Below are 20,808 nucleotides of genomic sequence, written 5' to 3'. Positions count from 1 at the left end.
TGGCACTATTTGAAAGGATTAGAAAGTGTAGCCTTGTTGGGGATTTGGCTCAGTGGCAGCGTTGCCCTAGCAAGCACAAGGCCCTGGTTCGGTTCCCAGCTCCAAAAAAAAAAAAAAAAAAAAAAGAAAGTAGCCTTGTTGAAGGAATTGTGTCACTCAGGCTGGGCTTCAAGGTTTCAAAAGCCCATTCCCCGAGACTTTCTCTCTTCCCAGTGACTGAAGATTCAGATGTATCAGTCCGGCTCCAATGTGATGTCTGCTTGTGCACTGCTTTGCTCCCTGATGTGATGACTGAAGTAGGAATCTCTGGTTCCATTGGAGACTCAGCTGTGTCCTGTGATGTTTTTCTGGGAACTGTCTTATGTATGAGAAGATGTTTTGCTGAGAACAGAAACACAGTATTGTTCTGGAAACTGCCTGGTGAAAAGGCATGTGATGTTTTGCTGGAGTAGAAGCTTGAGAGGACACATTATGTTTGGAAAGAGTATAATAAATATAACCAGCAGATGGTGGACAATGCTCTTGCATTGGTTTGCCTTACGACTTTTGCTGGTCTTTGTTGGGCGTCACTGACACCGCCTTCACGTCTTGCAATGGTTTGTCTTGCTTTCTTCACTGATCTTCGCTTGTCTTGACTTCGTGGAGAGAAATGCACCAAAGAACTTCTGGTGGTATTCCAGCTGCTTCTCGATGCTTCCTAGGGACTCATGCTCATTGGCAGAGCCTCGTGGCTTCTTCTGGATCAAGCCAGTGCTACTGACTGATGTTTAGTGTTTGTCTAGTGACCTGGACTGCTCCTGCTGATTCCTGATGTTTGCTAGAGAACTGAATTGCTGACAATGAAGAGGGAATCACCCCAAAGAACTGTTTCTGAACCCCCGTTTCCTACTAACCTTTGCTTCCCACTACCTCTGGTGGATGGTGAGCTAGAAGGGAGGTTGAAGCATTAAAGAACCATCATTGAAGTAGGTTGTGAAAAATCTAAGCCTGCAGATGACAATGGATATAAATCAATGTAAGAGTTGCCATGAAAGCCTAATAAAACACCTGGATGGGCGGGGAGGGATGCTGTTATACTGGTCTGTCTTTATGGGAAACGTTACTTTAGATACTTAGAGTCCTTTATAATTTCCAAACTACTCTCATACTTAAAATTTCCCTTTATCCTCTTAGGCATTCTTTGACACAGAAGTAGACAATCAGACTCAAAGCAGTTAAGCAACTTATTCGATGTCTTATGATGTCCAGAAAGCTGAACCTAGGAAACACAACAACACGATGTAAAATTTACATTGTAGTCTAAACTAGTCCAATCTCCGGGATTTCAAAGAAATCATGAACAAGACAGGTAGGGCTCCTCCATTGTCATTATAAACCAAAGAAGTTACCACTGGTCCACGCCAGTGTGTAAAGCTTTGATATTTGTCTTAAATACCTTTGAAAACAAGGATCAAAAAATATGAAGTCTTATAAAAGGGCTTTATTGTCTTTTATGGCTTATTACATACCTTGTAACAGCCACTTGGTTAAATGTGAGCGTCAGTTTGATTTCCGGTCTCTTTCCTTGGCTATTTACAAGCTTTGTAAGAATCGTTCCTTAATTAAGTCTAAACATAGTTTTATATAAATGGATTCCTGGAAATAAAACGTTCAGACTTAAGAAATGATTGTTACAGAGACTGTAACAGGCCGTAAAAAAACGAATGCCACTTTAAACAAAGATTTCTCATTTTAATTAAAAAGATAATCATCAGAACATTCCTATACTTAACAGAACCATTTAAAGAAGCTTCTCTGAGAAAAAAACATGTGAGCATCTTACTCAGGCTTCTGTTTCATAATCTATAATCTATCTGGACCCATGTTTCAGTTGCTTGGCAGAATTCTTGAATTCTTATGTGTTGAACCTACAATTTGATGATACACTGAGGGAGAACAGGTCTGAGGGCTAGAGATGTAGCTAGTGCTGGAGCACACACTCAGTGAGCACAGCTCTGGGGTCTATTCCCAATACTGCCTTATTCCTATTATTTCTAGTAGTTTCTAAATATGAATGTTGTCACAAGATTGTGAATACTTTCTCCATGAGGCACTGTTAAAATACATTTAAGAGCCAGGCAGTGGTGACACACACTTTTAATCTCAGCACTAGGGAGGGTGCAGATCTCTGTTAATTCGAAGCCAGTCAGGTCTTCAGAGCAAGTTCCAGGACAGCCAGGACTACACAGAGAAAGCCTTTCTTAGAAGGGGTGGGGGATGCAACTAAGAATAATATATCTTTAATCTTAGAACTGGTGAGGCAGAGGCAGGAGGATCTCTGTGAGTTCAAAACCAGCTTTCTAGGGCAGTCAGAACTACATAGTGAGACCCTGTCTCAAGGAAACAAACGAAATACCTTAATCCTTTTTAGGTCAGGTGTGGTAGTGTGTACCTTTAATCCTAGGAATTGGAAAGTATAGGTAGAAAAACTGCCAGGCAAGAAGAAACAAGAGGAAAACGGCTAGTCTAGTTAGTAATTTTCATGCTAACCATGGCTATATGATGAGACTCTTCTCTTTCCAAAACAAACAAAATATACTTTTTAGATAGCCATGTATACTACAATAAAGATTAAGCAGTTTGTTGATGAGGTCTGTGTCAGGTAAAAAGATCACATTTAAAATACCACAAAGTCAATCTACAAATATCTATGTAATATCTATAAGTCCAATAAAAGTTGAAATCATTCCTGCAGTTTCTTCCTCTCCCTCCTTGCCCAACCCCCATGCGTGCTGTTTTTGTTCTTGAGATGGATCTCACTTTGTAGCTCTAGATGGCCTGGAACTTGCTACACAGAGTTCTGTCTCCTGAACAGTAAGATTAGAGATCAGAATTCCTATTTCCTGCTCCCTAGGATTAAGTGTGCACTGTCCCACCCTGTGCATTGTGGATGCCTAGATAAGGCTGGAGATTTAAAAGAAAAAGAAAGAAAAATGCTATTAGAGGCTGAATTTGAAGAGGCAGGATTCTTTTCAATTGATTCATTTGACTTTTAAATTGTCTGTTTTTAACTCAAATCCTGCCAAATTTGTTACAGTTGGACAACATTCTAAAAGAGTAAAAAGGAGCTCATAATTAACTGTCATTATAATTAACTGCAATTTGAAAAAGATACACCAAATGTTCTACTTAAATCACCTTTTCTAAATTACACGAAAACTAAGCCTGAATAGCACCACCTGACGATCTATTTCTGCAGCAATATATTACTGGAAACTGCTTCAAAGTGGTTTATATTCTCCATGGAAACAAGTTATAATGAGGAGACTATTTCCTGAAACATGGTAGCAAAGAAAGGACTGACATAAGGAACACCATCAAAACAGATTCAGTAACTTAGAACTCCGCCATCATTAAAAAAGGAAATTATGTTCCAGCTTCATAAAAGGGAGTGACACACCGAAGGCCTGCAAGCCCACACTCAACTGTAAACAGCACGTTTCTTCCATAGCCACTCATTAAGCAAGCTTAACCTCAATCTAATGACCAGCTAAAGTAAACACTAAACATTTAATTACCAATCATTTAGTTTTGCTTCCTACCATAGAAGCCCCTGGCTGGGAGGAGTTTCAAAGAAGCACATTACCCAGGAGAAAGGCCACCATTGCTTTCTGAATTTGTTCCCTGAACAAGCAACTTCTTCAAAATCATGCACTGCCATGTGAGGTCAAGAGAAGGAGGTCACTTTGCTCAAGATCACCACTGAGAAATGGGTATGGAGACACAGGCCTATCCAACACTCCACAATGAGGCAGGAGGACTGCTGTGACTTCAGGCCAACCTGACTACCTATGGAAACTGTCTTAAAATAAAACACATATAGAGCCATAAATAGTCAAACTAGGAACAAAAGACACTACCAAAGAGGAAAAAAAAAAAAAAAGACACTACCAAAAGCTAAGTGGGACTCTCATTCTCAGTGTCACGGCTGAGAACATTTTAAAGATATTGAAATCTATATATTGAGGATACTTCTACTGAAACATCACTTGTTAGTTTCAAGTTTACCTTACACATACTTGAAAAATCATGAACATTCAATAACAAAACTCTTTAAAGATATTGGCAAGTCTACCTACCATCTGGGAGACTAGAGAGGAAGACAGTAACTGCTCAAGGCCAATGGGACCACGTCTCAAATAACAGAAGAAAACTACAGAAAGTCTCAGGGTACTCTGAATCTCTGAATTCAAGGCTAGCCTGTTCTACCTAGCAAGTTCCAAGAAGGCCAGGGCTACATACAGTAAGACCTTGTCTCTAAATAAATAAATAAATTACCATTTCATGAGTTATAAAACTGAACGGTTTTAAGATCTCTGTTCTAAACTTGGTATGATGGTGGATGCTTGTAATCTCAGTATCTGAAAGGGAATGAGGCCAGCTTGAGTTATATTGGGCCTCTACCTAAAAAACAACAGAGACAAATAAATAAAAAAACCTCAACTCTGGGCAAGAGCTGGAGCTGCTGGTGGGGAATCAGTGAGCCCTCAGGAGGAGACTGGGCTGTGGCAGATATGGTCCTAAGGATAGGCACTCTGGGGGACCAGAAATGGTTTCCTCCTCTTCTCTAAAAGACAAGTAGAGACATTAGCATGAGACTAGGAGTGGCTACTCTGCCAGTGTAACTTCGAGGCTCTATATCTTGTAGAAGCAAACACAAATGAGCGGGAACTACTGTTCTCACTAATGAGTGAGCTACCGTTCTTGTGTGACAACATTAGGAGTAATGTTTGAAACTCTTGCACACTGATCATTCAAGTGAAGCCATGTTTTTCCTTCTTCGGTTTGTCTTCTTTGGGAGGAAGTGTTGTTGGTTTTGGTTTGGGTTATGCTTTGAAATGGGATCTCATGTAGTACAGGCTTGCACATTGGAATCAAGGCTAGCCTTGAACTCTTGGTTCTCCTGCCAAATGCTGGGATTACAGGCATATACCGCTATACCTGGCTCTTAGGCTGAAGAGATGGCTCAGCAGTTATAACCACATGAACCACCTAGAAAACTTGGGTTTGGATCATCTCTAGACCCAAGGTGAAAGTGGTCTCACAGGAGCCTATAGCCCTACTGCCCTGCAGGTTTTATAGACAGGATTACTGGGGCTTGCTGGCTGTCGTCAAAGGCAAAAGTGAGACTCAGACTCAGAGAGACTCTATCTCAAAAGAATGAGAGTGACAGGGGAGAGTAACTGACATCCTCCTCCCAGTGCTGCGTATCCATCCAGTGTCTGGAACTGCATGTGTGTGAAGACCTCACTCTCTAGCCCAGGCTAAAGGTGAGCTAGAATTTATTAGGTATCACACACTGAACTGAAATTTGCAACAATTCACCTGCCTGAGCATCTCAGTGCTTGGATTACAGGTATAAGCCACCACAGCCAGCTTAGCCTATTATCCTCACAGTCATGAACATCAAAGAAAATCTACGGAATCATTTCCAGACTTAAAAAGACTAAAGAGTCAGGACAATTTTACTCACTGTGTAGAGTCAATGTTCATTTAGAGGATGGAAACAGAGTCACATTTTGTACCTTAGAATGGTCTCAAACCTATTATAAAGCCCAAGCTGACATCTGAACTGAAACTTGGAAACCTCCTGCTTCAGTTTCCTGAGGGCTGGATTGAAAGGTGCGCACCAATAAGCAGGATATGGTGGCACACACCTTTAGTTCCAGCACTTGGGATTAAAGTGGCAGAGGTAGATGGATCTCTGAGTTTGAGGCAGGTCTGAGTTTTGAGGTTCCAGGACAACTAGGGATACACAAAGAAACCCTGGCTTGAAAAACAAAACAAAAGGTGTATAACATCATACCATGTTGGACTGCGGCCTTTTGTTATAAAACCCATTACTGGAATGGACCACATTTGACTGAGGTCTGAGGATCAAATCTGTATCTGTATTGTGTCATGCTCATTTCCAATTTTTTAGTGTGTGTGTATGATGTCTATCTGTACATGATGTGCACCTCTGCATGTGGCTACACGTGTGTATGTTCACATGTCTCTGTATGTATGTGTATGTGAGCAGCATGGTTCAGACGGTGTTCTGGATGTCAATTCTGGATGTCAGGCCTCACTCTCCTTGTTCAAGACAGGATTTCTTTTGTCATTTCCTGCTGGGAACACCAGAGTAGCTGACCTGTGAGAATTCTGTCTCTTCCTCCGATCTCCTTGTACAGGTATCTTGGGATTACACACAGTCAGGCTTCTTACTGCATCTGGCTTTCATGTGGATTCTGGAGACCCAAAGTCAGGCTTGTATGGCTAACCTTGGATCCACTGTTCTATCTTCCCAGCCCAATTTCCAAATTTTGATGTTTGGAGTTATACAGCATTTGTGCATGCAGAAAATGTGTATTACAGCGTTTGATGATAAGAAAACAATTTGTTCTCCATGTTGCAGGAAGAAGTAACATATATCTGAAACTTGTGTTATTCCAAGACTCCCTCAAAATGTTAACAGAAGTCAGGTACAGAGGTGCACACCTATAATTCCAACTACTTAAAAGAGTTCTGGAGGAAGATGGTGAGTTCCAGTTCGCCCTGGGGGGGTTGGGGATTTAGCTCAGTGGTAGAGCGCTTGCCTAGGCAAGCGCAAGGCCCTGGGTTCGGTCCCCAGCTCCGGGAAAAAAAAAAAAAAAAAAAAGAAGCCTGGAGCCAGTTCGCCCTGGGCAACAAAGCACATGAATGCATGCATACACAGGTGTACACAATCATGCATGAGCACACATATGCATACCAATTAAAGTTAAGTGTCTTTGGCTGGAAAAACCGTATTCATTTTCTATAGCTGATATAATAAATACCACATGCATGGTAGTAGCTTACGTATGTAGACATATGAAATGGTTCTGACTAGCCTGGAATGAAGGTATTCCTGGAGTTGAATCCAGTTCCATCCCAGAGGCCTTCACTTGCCCATATTCCAGTTTCTAAATCTCACACTCTCTGGCTCAGGGCACTCTCCCTCACCTTCTAAGTCAACAAGAGCAAGTAGAATGTTCACAAGGCACTATCCTAACCTCTTCTGCCTCCCTCATACATTCAATTCTTTGTTATTAGTGTCTCTGTGTGTGCATGTTTGTGTGGGTACGTGTGACCTGGTGCACATGTGGAAGTCAGAAGGCAGTTCTCTCCTTCCACCATCTTACTGGGCAGGGTCTTTCATTCCTGCCAAGCTCAGTACTCCCTCCCATCTGACCACTGAGTGCTGGGATTACAGATGGGGCCGCTGCATCCAGGCTTTGAACAAGGGTTCCAGGGCTGAACTCAAGTCATCAGGCCTGTATATCAAGTGCTTTTTACCCACGGGACTTTCTCATATAAATCTAGGAAGCCTTGTGAATGAATGCACTCTAACCCAGTCTAGGACAAAGACCCTGCCTAAAAGTCAACTGATGATTTTAGGCCAGGCGGTGGTGGTGCACAACTTTAATCCCAGCACTTGGTAGGCAGAACCAAGTAGATCCCTGAGTTTGAGGCCAGCCTGGTCTACAGAGTGAGTTCTAGAGCACCAGGGCTACACAGAGAAACCCTGTCTCAAAAACAAACAACAATAACTAAAACTGTCAACTATCGGGGCTGGGGATTTGGCTCAGTGGTAGAGCGCTTGCCTAGGAAGCGCAAGGTCCTGGGTTCGGTCCCCAGCCCCGGGGAAAAAAAAAAAAGAAAAAACTGTCAACTATCAGCAACCTTCAATCCATCTGCTACCTTAACTCCTCCTTACCATACATATTGCAGTCATAGTATTAAGTAGACATCTTGGAATTGAAGAGAAAGTTCAATAAAACAGCACTCGCCACTCTTTCAAAGGACCTGGGTTCAATTTCAAGCATGCATATGGTATCTCACAGCTATATGTAACTCTAATTCCAGGAGACCTAACACCATTTTAGTGGCCTCCCTGGATACCAGGCACATACATGCATATGCAGGAAAAACACTCATACACCTAAAAAAAACTTTTAGAAAAGAAAAAAGGCAGGGTGACAGGGACCCTTTAATCTCAGCACTCTGGAAGCAGAGACAGGCGGATCTCTGAGACTGAGGCTAACCTGGTCTACAGAATAAGTTTCAGGATAGCCAGAGCTATACAGAGAAACCCTGTTTGGAAAAAAAATAAAAAAGCCAAATTATTAAAAGGGCTGGAGAGATGGCTCAGTGGTTAAGAACACCAACTCCTCTTCCAGAGTCCTGAGTTCAATTCCCAGCAACCACATGGTGGCTCACAACCATCTGTAATGGGATCCAATGCCCTCTTCTGGTGAGTCTGAAGACAGTGATAGTGTACTCATATACATACGGTAAATACATTTTTTTAAAAAGAAGAGTAAAGGAATTAGACATCTTTGCCCACTTCCGTGTGAACATTATACCACCTAATTTTAAATGATGGAGGGAGCTAATGGCAGTCATGGTTATCTTGTTGTTTTCTTGCTGTGCTAGGCAACTGAGCCTAAGGCGTCACTCACGAGTGCTCGGCTGCACATCTGTGTCCGCCATCCTCCGTTCTTCATACACACTAGTAAATACACTGACCCTGTGAGTTCTGCAGACCGTACAGAATCTCTTGAAATTTTTTATTGATCCCTCAAATGAAAAATCAAGAACAAGCTAGGAAGTGGTGGAGCACACCTCTAATCCCAGCACTCAGGAGGCAGAGGCAGGTGGATCTCTGTGAGTTTGAGGTGGGCCTGGTCTGCAGAGTGAGATCCAGGACAGCCAATCATGTCTTGAGAAACCAAAAAATAAAACAGAAAGGCAGGCAGGCAGACAGACAGACAAGCAAGACTCTTGACAGAAAAAGGAAGCATGTGTGGTCTGGAATAAAATTGGGTTTTTTATTTTTATTGAAAATAGATTCTCTCATACAAAAAATCCTGACCAACTCCTTCCAGCTACCCAAATCTCCCATCTACCCCAGATCTACTTCCTCTGTCTCCTCTTCAGAAAAAAAGCAGACCTCTAAGAGTCAACAGTCAAACAAGACAAAACAAATACAGTAAGACAACGCAAAAGCCCTCGTATGCAGGCTGCACCAGGGCAACCCAAAGAGGCTTCACCCATCAACCGATGGTAACAGATACAGAAGCCCACAGCCAAACATGAGGCAGAATTCAGGGAATCCTGTGGAAGAGGGGAAGGATTGTAGGAGGCAGAGGGGTAACAGACACAAGAAGCCCCCCAGAGTCAACTCACCTGGGCTCACAGAAATTGAACCCACAACCAGGGAGCCTCTATGGGTTAGACCTAGGCCCTCTGCACATATATTAGTTGTGTAGCTGGGCCTTCTTGTGGGGCTCCTAACTGGGAGCAGGAGCTGTCTGGCTCTTTTGCTGGCTTTTGGCACCCTTTCCCTCCCACTGGGTTGCCTCACAGCCTTAATATGAAGGGAGGTGCCTCGTATTTCTGTAACTTGATATGCCATGTTTGGTTGTGTAGAGGCCTGCCTTTTTCTGAAGAGAAATGGAGAAGTGGATTGGGCAAGGGGGCAGAGGGAAGGAAAGAAGGGAGGAGAAGGGAGGAGATGTAAAAAAGTAATAAAAATTGTTTTAAATAAAGAAATAAAGTGCTAGGGTTCTAATTCGATGATGGAGCATTTGCCTAGCATGCTTAAGGCCCTAGGTTCAATCTCTACAACTAAAAAAAGAAAAAACAATTAATTAAAAATTATCAAAAAGAAAAAAATACAGTTAATGTAGTAGATTATTGTACAAATTATTTTCTCTTCCACTTTAGTTACATCCTGACCATGTGGTCTTTGATCAATGATATCTGGCAGTTATTATGCACAAACAATGACTGAAAGACACTTGACCAGCTCATCTTCCTCTTTAGCCATTCCAGTGACTACAGAAGGGCTTTCTCTATGAAGTCACTGCTTCTTCCTTCCAAATCCCAAAATATGTAACATCATCCAGTTAAACCCGTCAGGATCAAATAATCCCCCACTGCTCACAAGTTTGTAACGTCAGTCACTGCACACTAAACACACTTACTAATTAGCAATACCCAGAGCTGGGAGGTAAGGCAGCGCAGGGCTTGCTGAGGGTGACAAAACCCTAACACTGATCCTCGGGACTGCATAAAGTGGGTGTGGTGGCATATGCCAATGACCCCATCACTCATGAGGTAAAGGGTAAGATCAGAACTAATCAGTCATCCTCAGCAGCAAGCCTAAAGCCATCCTAGGGTACATGAGACCCCATTTTAAAGGAAAACAAATTATAGCACACACTAATACAAATGATATGTGGCAACTGTAATGTCTCAGATTCTCATTAGTAATTCAAATGATCAGAAAACACACCTATAGAGTACAGATAGTAACTATTCCTCTCAGGCTACCAGTAACCTAACTAACAAGAAAACATGGGGTTGGGGATTTAGCTCAGTGGTAGAGCGCTTGCCTAGCAAGCACAAGGCCCTGGGTTCAGTCCCCAGCTCCGAAAAAAAGAAAAAAGAAGAAGAAAAAAAAAAAAAGAAAAGAAAAAGAAAACATGGCATCCAGACTAAAAAGATGGCTCAGTGGCTAAGAGCATGTACTATGCTCTTCTAGGGAAAGTGCTAAGAGGACTCAGAAGAGTCCAGCATTTGACATACTGCCATAGGCTTCCTATAATATGGCCTCTGACAAAACTATGCTTTTAATTTCTTTATTTTGATTCTATTGGTGTTTTGCCTGCATGTAAGCCACCATATTGATGCTGGGAATTGAACCCAGGTCCTCTGGAAGAACAACCAGTAATCTTAACCACTGAGCCGTCTGTCGAGCCCCCAAAACTAGGTGTCTTGAACCCTTGGCAATAGGACTGTTTACCTTTTTACCAAGAAGGTTATGAAAGCACCAAAACCTGTGCTGTGTGTGCTTGGTCAGACTTTGAGATAGTCCTAATGAGATCGTCTAAAACACAGAAGCGCACCAGCAGGGCCGATATGGCTCCGAATGCGCTGTGCCCATGACAGGATCAAGTGTGCTTTCCTCACTTAGGAGCAGACAATTGTTGAAAAAATATCAAAGGCAGAAGCACAGAGTCAGAAAGCAAAATAAATATGGAGCTTTTTAAAGTAGTAACAGTCAAGGCTCAAGGCAGGCAGAGTGGCACACGCCTTTGATCCCAGCACTCAAGAGGTCTACAGAGCACCAGGACAGTCAGAGTTGGTAACACAGAGAAACTCTGACTGGAAGAAGAAAAAAGTCAAGGCTCAGCAAATGAAAAAAAAAAAAAAAGGGGGGGGGGTTGTTGAGTGTATAGAAGACAAGAGTTTGGTTCCCAGCACCCACACTATACAGTACACAACGGCCTTGAACTGCCTTGACTCTCAGTTTTGGGTTGGACAGAGGGAAGATTGTTTAGATTTGGCCTTACAGTCTGGCTAAAAACCGGCAAGCTCTAGGTTCTGAGAGACCCTGCTTAATAGGAAGATGGTGAAGAACACTAATGGTCCTCCTCTGGCATCTGTGCACATGCTAATGGGCACTTATACACACACACACACACACACACGAATGGGGGAAGCGTACTGTGTGACGGTCTCTAAGTAAAAATGCCTGGGTTTGACCTCATATTCCTTGTTAGCAGAGTAACTTTGAGCAAGTTATTTAATCTCTCTGAAATCAGTTTCCTTATATGAAAAATGACAGAGATAATAGTATTGAATATGCCTCACAGGATTATTGGGGGAATGAAGTGAAATAATATACTAAGATGATAGTGCCTCAGAGATCAACCATATTCTTAGTTCAACATTAATTCAATATGCCTATTCTACTTCTTTATCTGAGCCACATGTAAAGATGTTCTCTACTGGGCTTTGGGAAGTTAAAAGGAATACGCATCAGGCTCCTCTACCCAGAGATCCCTTAAGTGTAGGGTGGCCAGTATGGAAAACTGGTCAACACCATTAAAATACACTTGACCTTTCCCAAAGACTTCACACCCTCCACTGCCTGGTTAGGATGCTGGGACTGCCTTGTGAAGAGAAGGGGTCTTGTTTGGGTGGTAGAGACTGATCTCTAGTTTTTACATTTCTTTTCACTGACAACACTATTATTAAAATGTTAAACTTCAGTAAATATTTTCTATTTCACCTTCAACAGATCCTTACATGAAGTACTTCTGTGCTACAATACAGTGTCCCTAGAAAATAGATAAGACTGTAAAATATCTTAATATCATAAAGACTTTGAGCGATTTGTTGTTGCTGCTGTGCTTGTTTTTACAGAGCTGGGTGTCAAACCCAGAGCCCATACATGCTAAACAAGCTATCTACCTTGATCTATATCCCAAAGCACAGGTATTTTTGTTGGAGTACCACTGACAAAGGATTTTATGTATATATGATCAACATTTTTGCATAATGTCCTGTCTCCCTTCAGCAGAGAAAAAAAAATCTCTTATCTGCTTCCTTCCTTTAGGGTTTAAACATAAGAGATAACAAATGATCTCTTCTGAAAGTTCAATAATTTGACAATAAAACATTCCTAACAACTATTCAAAATAACATTTTTTACTTTATACTTAATAATCTACTTCTTTCCCTTCACACTCTTCAGGCCCAAGCTCCAGTTCCTCACACATTAGACAATGTCTATCCATCCCTTCTTTTCGGATTTTATTTTGACAAGACCTCACTAAGTCACCCACACTGGCTTTGAACTCACTCTGCAATCCAAACTGTCCTCAAATGGAGGAGGATTCTACTGCCTCAGCCTCCTCAGGACCTGCATTAACACCACTAAGTCCAGCCTGGCAATTCACCTCTACTTATTCATCTTTTACAAACAGAAACCTCAGAAAGTAGCACAAAGAATTATCATTTAAACAGCAAAGGTGGGTAATCACACACAATGAGACTAGTTCAAGGTCATCCTGGGCTACAAAGACAGTTATAACTTCATATCCTAATATTCAGATAAGAGAATCCAGGAAAGAAACTAATTTAAAATGGAAAGGTAAGGGTGGTACCAAGTAGCTCCATGGAGCCTGTAGCTCCATTGAGGACGCTCAAGCAGATAGAGCTCTTAAGTTCAAGAACTTGAGATCATTTTGAACAATACATGGAGATCCTGTCTCTGTAAACAAGCAACAGGAAAAGGATGCGGAGAAAGGGGCAAACAGAGCTGTTTCAAAAGTAAACCCTGGCAATCAATCTTCTTTGGCATGCATGGTGGCACACAGGCGTAATCAAATCCTCAGGAAGCTGAGGCAAGGACGATCACTGGGCTTAAAGTCAGCCCCAGGTACACTGAGTTCCAGGCCACCGGCAAGACAGAAAGCACTATAACTAACAAAATTATTTTGTTTGATACAATTTGTCTTTATATACTTTAAACATCTGTTTCTCAGATAAGTAAAGGAAGGCTGAGGCCAGGAGGATAGCTCAGGGGTGATGGCTATGTAAGCTTAGGGATTGGGCACGCTGGTCCATGCTTGTTATCCCAGTTCCACACCCTCCCCACAAAGCCTTTCATTCTCACCCACTAGGAAAAGTGAACCCCATGCTCCAGAGAATCTTAATTCAAAAAAGCAAGCTGAATGGCTCTTGAGGAATGGCATCTGAAGCTGACCTCAGATTTACACACAAAATAAAAAAAGTGACTAAATTGTATTAATTCACCCATTATCATTTCTACTCATTATCTTTTAAGCAACTAAAGAAGGAGATCCTTGTGAGAAGCTCACATCAAACAATGATATGAACCCAAGCATTCTGTATGATTACCCACAAACTGAGCTGATGCCACTCATACATGTAGCTTGAACACCCAACTAAAGTGGCATTTATAGGGGTTGGGGATTTAGCTCAGTGGTAGAGCGCTTGCCTAGCATGCGCAAGGCCCTGAGTTCAGTCCCCAGCTCTGAAAAAAAAAAATTAAAGTGGCATTTATGGTAGTAGATCGCAGAGGACAGCCCCAGGAATCTTCTCCTTCCTGTTCACTAATGCTCTTCTTTACATCAATCAGTAGAAGTAATTCACATCCCCACCAGCCCTGATTTTAGAGAACCTTGACTGGGCTCGACCATAATGACATTATAAACTTTCTTATTTTTTCTTATCTTGAATTTTAAATCTAGCACAAGAGGACCGGGCAGTTTCTACCTCTTATTTCCTGGAATACTGATTGGAGCACAAGCCACCATATTTAAAGGTTCATACAGTAAAAACCAGGCTTTGATGCTTATCTGAACTAAGCCTCAACCCCAGCATACTTCCGTCTCTGCCTCCAACATGTTAGGAATACAGTTCTGTGTCACTCTATTCAGCAGTCTTCACCTTTTCATGCTATTTTGCTTGCTAGCTATTAAAAGAAAAGGTGTCTTAGCCAGGAGGTAGTAGCCCACTCCTTTAATCCCAGCACTTGGGAGGCAAAGTCAGCCTATCTCTAAATTCGAGGCCAGCCTGATCTAAGGGTGAGTTCCAGAACATTCACTACTTTTACTTTACACTACTTTTCACAAGTATCAGAGGGCAAGGCCATGTGTTGAGTGGTCTACTTAGTAGTTCATGTGATATCAAGCATTCCACTCCATGAAGCTCAGGAGACGGGCCAGCCTGGTCTACATAGAAGAGTCTCTGGATAGCCAGGGCTACACAAAAACCTTGTCTCAAGGAAAAAAAAAAAATCAAGCTTGTTATTAGCAACTGAAGGGAAACACCAAAACATTTCAGTCTGACTAAAGGATAACCTTTCCACTGTGTACTATGCATTATAGATTGATGTGAGCTCAAATAAAATACCTTCTCTATCTTAAATTTGACTCAACAGGAAGACACGGTATAGTGGAATAAATGGCACTGAGGGGAAGTCAAGACTTACTCAGATTCATAATAAGGGTGTGACTGGGCCGAAAGAGAATGGTAACTCTGTCACTGCCTCTCTGACTGAGGTGTCCTTCTTAGCCACTCTCTTCCCGCTGTTGTCTTTTCTCAAAAAGCAGCCACAATAAGCAGACAAGGTCAAAAGAGAAAGCAGCCAAATTTAAAGGAAAGCTTAGCTTCTCCCTGTGACTGACTCAACATTCAGTAATGTGTGGTGTCCTCAAAACTGCAAACTAGCACTTAGCCATCTCCAAGTCGGCCACTGTCAACACCTAACTCACCGGCAGGGCAGAGCTGAGGGAGATCACAACATTCCTAGGCTGAGGCTCACAGGGAGCAAAGAGGGCGATCTCATAATGTCTCTTTATGATCTCTGAGTCTCATTATTCCATAAATCTGATTAAATGTCAGGCTCCTATTCAGAGTCAACCCTCTAAACTGGAAGCAAAGCCCAGCTCTCTGTTGAATTACAACTCAAAACTGGTTGAGGGAGACAAAAGCAACCTTGACTGATTTCCATTCCCTCCCCCAGGATTTCAAGGTCTCTGCTGATTTGCCTGTTTGTAAACAGACTGAACTCCGGATCCTTCTGCCTCGTCTCCCAAGTGCTAGGATTACAAATATTCGCTACCACACATAGCTTGTGTGTTTGTTTTGTTTTGTCTGTTTATGGTCTTTTGAAGCAGGATCTAATTCCATGTGTAGCCCAAGCTGGCTTTCACACTGGCAATACTCCTGCCTCCTCGTCGTCCCCATTCTTGTCATCTTCCTCTTCCTCCTCTTCCTCTTCTTTTTTCTATTTTTGAGACAGGTTCTTTATATGTGCCTCAGGCTGTCCTAGAACTCACTATGTAGACCAGGCTGGCCTCAAACTGAGATCTGCCTACCTGCCCAGGTGTAGGCCACCTTGCCCAGCCTGCCTCAGTCTCTTAAGTACTGGATAATAAGTATAATCCCACACCTGGGGTCTGTTAATATTTTAGAAGGGCAACGCAGGACAGAAATTCAAGAAATGTCTTTAGGCTCAGTAGAATTTTGTGAATGACAAACTTGTGTTTCTGAAGGAACTAATACAAAGTAATTTTTTGTTGTTTGTTTTTTAGAGACAGGGGTTCTCTATGTAGCTCTGCTGTTCTGGAGCTCATACTGTAGACCAGGCTGGCCTTGAACTCAGAAATCAGCCTTGCCTCTGCCTCCCAAATTCTGGGATTAAAGATGTGCGCCATCACAGCCCGATTAAAATTTTACCTTTTTAATATATTTTTTTATTTTATTTTTTAAGATTTATTTATTTATTGTATCTATGTGAGTACACTGTTGCTGTCTTCAGACACACCAGAAGAGGGCATCGGATGCCATTACGGATGGTTGTGAGCCACCATGTGGTTGCTGGGAACTGAACTCAGGACTTCTGGAAGAGCAGTCAGCGTTCCTAACCAATTAGCCATCTCTCCGGCCACTATTTATTTATTTTATGGGTATGGATGTTTTGTCTGCATCTATATCTGTGCACTACTTGTGCGCCCGGTGCCCTGGGGGTCCAGAATAGGGTAGAGGATCCCTTGAGACTGGAGTTACAGACCACGTGTGAGTAGCCACGTGGATGCTGAGAATCAAACCTTCATCCTCTAGGAGAGCAGCAATGGTCTTAACTGCTGAGCAATCTCTCCAGTCCCCAAAATAAAAAGTTAAATTTGACCGGCTTCTATAAATATGAATGGGACAATTTAAAACCTAATTTTAACTAAGTTAGTATCTATTATGGCGTCAAATTTGTTATGGCATTTTAGGCAAAGACACACACACAAAAGAAACTATTCAACAAAGGAATGCTATTTGAAATGATGGGTTACAATTACTTCTGAAAAAAAAAAAGACTTGATTGAAAATAATACAATATTCCTAAGATCATCTGTTCAATTAATAAATCTATGCATCCCAACATTCTTTAGGTGTAACTAGAGACTGGTTTACACCTAGGATATACAAGGAAGCATCAGATTAAAAGCATCAAATATCAGACTAGTCAAGGCTGCCAAACACAAGCACAGCAAAGGACAACCACCATACAAAGTTAAAGAAATAGGGCCTAAGGGGTTTACACACACCCTAAAAACGCAAGGTTCACTCTGTACTTCAACCTAAAACTCACGGGCAACACCAATCCTCACTTACCTCACCTTCTCTACTCCCTACATCCGTCCTCTAGAATTTCTTCACATCTCTTTAACATTTCTCCAAGGCCTTTCCTCTCACAGAAAGTGATACAGCACCTGGCTTCCTCCACATTTTACTACCTCACCACTGAAGGCCCAAGTCTTGTTTTGCCTTCTCTTATTGGTTATGAATCTTGTCCCCGTTCACCTGTAACTACATTTCTTTCATCGCTTTGCCCTTATCACAAATAATTCTGCCCCTCTCCTTCAAAACAGAGCACGTACCTCCTTCCTGATATGGGTGATTCTAGCTGATAATCAACACTGTCTCTCCCAGGAACTGTCACCATAGCCCTAGGTCTGAGTCCTTATCTTCTTAAATGAGGCCTCTTCCAGAGTTTGCCAACATTAGTTTGGTCAACTGGGATTCCACCCTTAGCCCTTAAGCAAAGGCTACCTTCCCAGCTCATTCTACAAAACTACTTGCCTCCCCAGCCTGGGCTTTCCCTCCTTCACCGTTAAACCCATCAGTTTACAGTCCTGCCCAGTTTCCCCCTTCCCCCAGTGTTTGCCCTGCCATTATCCTATCTCTACTATTCCCTACTCCTAAATGCACCTCCTTTCCCAGGCCTTACCCGTTACCCTGATACCGGGAAGGGCCCTGCTAGCGTCCACAGGCGTTTCTCCACCCGGGTTCCTCCGCTCTTCAGTAACTGTCCCCACGCCCCTTTCCCTCTGGGGCCCCGCGCGCCGCCAGGAGCCCCCACCTCGAATGAGCTCCCGCTGTCACTTGGCCTGTCTTCCACAAGATGGCGGAGCTGCTGCCCCCACCCCAGGGTCCCCTCTGCACCCTCCTGCCCCCTCCCCCAAGCTCCGGTCCAGTCCCTCCCTCCGCCTCGCCACCGGCCTTGGCCCCAAGTCCCACTGCCCCCTCCTGCGGTGAGCGGGTGACCCAGGCCTAAGCTCAGCGACGCGCCAACGCTGCCGCCTCCACTAGTCCCCTGCCCACACCATCTCCTCACCATAAACTTGAGCGCTTTCTCCTGCAGCACCGCCTCTGCCGGGTCCATAATCGCCCGGGCTACTGGGTCTGCTCTCCGCCGGGGCCGCCCCTTTCGTGCCAGGCCGCAGCCAACGCAGCGCCCGGATCCCGCCTCCTCTTCCTTCCCCCGCCCTCTCTTTACCTCCTGGCACTGGCAGGGTACCCCCGAGGAGGACCGAGGCTCTGCGCGTGCGCACTCCGCTGCCTCACGGGACGTGTAGTTCTGGAGGCTCGAGCGGCAAAAGGCGAGGCCACGCGGCGAACCCCAACTCCCACGGGTCACTGCGTAGAGTCGCCGCTGTGTGCAAGCCAAATGTAGAGCCCGGAGGGGAAGTCGGCTGACGGGAATCGTAGTTTCCAGCCTTTAAGAAGGCAAAGCTGAAGTGTCACCGTGGTTACCAAACGACGCCAGTGATTGCTTGCCTGGCATTTGATAGCAAGATGGCGACTAGTGCTTTCTCTATATTCCAAATACTGGGAAAACAGAGAACCCAGGGTCCTTGGGCCTCCCTAATTGTGATTTTAGAGAACGAGTTCATACATCAGGCATCTGCGGAAAGATTGAGACCTAGAGACTCTGAGCCTAGTGTGCATGTAACAGCAGCCTCAACAGCAATGCAAGATTACGAAGTCATCCTAAGCTATTATTACCTCTCGTTTCTGAAGAGCCTTTTCTCTCCCAGAGCTAGCCAGGGACAGATAGAACTCGCTCCAGGAAACCTTGAGTTTAGTGCTCAGAATGTATGACTAACTTTGCTAACCCTGAGATCTAAGTCCTGTGTTACATCAAGCCTAAAAGTAGTGTCTATGACCATAAAAGCCCAAAATGGGCTGGGTGTGATGTCACATGCCTTTAGTTCCAACACTTGGGAGGCAAAGGAAGAGGCAAGTAATCTAGTGAGTTTGAGGCTAGCCTGGTCTACAGAGCAAGTTCCAGGGCAGCAAGAACTAAACTAAGAAACCCTGTCTTTAAAAAAAAAAAAAAAAAAAAAAAAGTGAAAAAAAAAGAGAGACAAGATGGGGCTGCAGAGATGGCTCAGGAGATAAGAGTGCTTCCCGTGAAAAGACAATGACCTGAGTTCAAGTCTCTAGCACCCATATAAAAAGCTGGGTGTATGGGCTCAGTGGTTAAGAGCACTTGCTACTCTTGCAGTGAACCTGGGTTCAGTTTCCAGCACCCACATGACCCACAGCTACTACTGTGCCTCACCCGGAGTAGATTTTTAATTATGGACACCATGTTCTATAAACATCATAGGCAGGAACAAAGGTTGGTTGGTTGGTTGGTTCTAGGTTGGTTGTTTTGTTTTTGTTTTTGACTTTTTTATTTATTTTGTGTATGTGTAGGTGTACATGGCTTGCGTAGATCAGGGGGAAGCTGCTGAGTTCGAGGTCCACAAGGTCTACACCGGAAGTTCCAGGACATCCAGAGCTACATAGTGAAACTGGGTCTCAAACAAAAAAGTTATTACCCTTCTTCCACAGTGTAAGCCCCAGGGATAAAACTTAGGTAATTAGGTTTGGTGGCAAATGCCTTTACCCACTAAACCATCTCACTAGACCAACTCTGACAGAAGGCAAATACACTTACTTACTCTACAGGTTACAGGGAGACCAATTAGCCCACAGTGGTGCTGCAGAATTCAATGCCGACCTGATCTGCATAGCCAAGTTCCAGACTGGCCCAGGCTATGAATGGGAGCCCGTCTTTTAAGTAGTAACATCAGTCGCAGCTGCTGCCACTGTCGCTTTATGCCCATCACTAGAAATTTTACATTAATAATTCCTAATAAACCAGGCATTGTGACCATTGTGACTTTAATCCCAGTACTCCGGAGGTGGAGGCAGGCAGCTCTCTGAGTTCAAGGCCAGCCTGGTCTACAGAGCAAGTTCCAAGACAATCATGGCTACACAGAGAAACCCTATCTTAAAAAAAACAAAGCAAAATAACAAAGAAGGACTGGTAGTGGCTCTGCAGCCTTCTCTGTCCACTCAAGCAGAAAGTGAGAGTTGGTGATGCAAACTGGGGGGTAGCTCAGGAACTTGTTCTATAGACTAGGTTAGCCTCAAAACCAGAGATTCCCCCTCCTGAGCCCTGGAATGAAAGGTATGCACCACTATCAGCTGCTAAGGGAGAGGTTTTATTTAAGGGCTTCATTTCGTGTACATATGAATTCAAAGGAAACTGCCAGGGGCTGTACAAAAAAAAAAAAAAGGAAACTAATCTTTTGTTAAAATTGGCTACTTACCAGTAGGATTGGAGGTGCAACTTTTAATCCTAGTTTGGGAATTCGGGACCAGCCTAAACTACATGGCATTTTCTCAAAACACGAACAAAACCAAAAGTCACCTTTCGTGTTAAATTGATAAATCCAAAATAAGAACATTTTGATGAACCAACCTGCCTCCATTTTAAGCTACATACTTCAGACTATGTTCAAATTACATACTACATACTACAGACAAATTAGGTCCTTTCCTGTTTATGAATGTGTTTCTCCAGGTGGGCTATCCCCCACCTGTAACCTGAACTACAAATGGTTCTGTTCTGCCTGTTCCAGAAAAGGGCAACAATGTCTTTGTTTCAAAATTGTTAATGACCACCTTGCAACCCTACCTTTGTTTCAAGGTTATTATATCCTGGCACCTTTAATCTCAGCACTCAGGAGGCTTGTGAGTTCTAGGCCAGCCTGGTCTACATATTGAGTTCCAGGAGAGTCTGTTAACAGCTTTTGTTAGGACTACCTTGTTATG

The 20,808-nt window shown here is 43.3% G+C and overlaps 1 protein-coding gene across 5 annotated transcripts in view; it reads right to left on the bottom strand.

Annotated features, from left to right (window-relative positions):
• The window catches only part of Btrc (beta-transducin repeat containing E3 ubiquitin protein ligase), a 165,070-nt gene extending 146,884 nt beyond the window's left edge, over nt 1-18,186 (bottom strand). For all 5 annotated transcript variants that reach the window (XM_032892065.1, XM_032892067.1, XM_032892069.1 and 2 more), the window contains exon 1: nt 18,035-18,186. In XM_032892065.1, the coding sequence (XP_032747956.1) occupies nt 18,035-18,082 (48 nt within the window). In that variant the 5' untranslated portion in view covers nt 18,083-18,186. The remainder of the gene's footprint in view (nt 1-18,034) is intronic.
• Nucleotides 18,187-20,808: the final 2,622 nt, after the last annotated feature.

Source organism: Rattus rattus, chromosome 2 (assembly GCF_011064425.1).
Source record: "Rattus rattus isolate New Zealand chromosome 2, Rrattus_CSIRO_v1, whole genome shotgun sequence".
Classification (NCBI taxonomy): Eukaryota; Metazoa; Chordata; class Mammalia; order Rodentia; family Muridae; genus Rattus; species Rattus rattus.
This window is presented reverse-complemented; position numbering and strand designations above follow the sequence as displayed.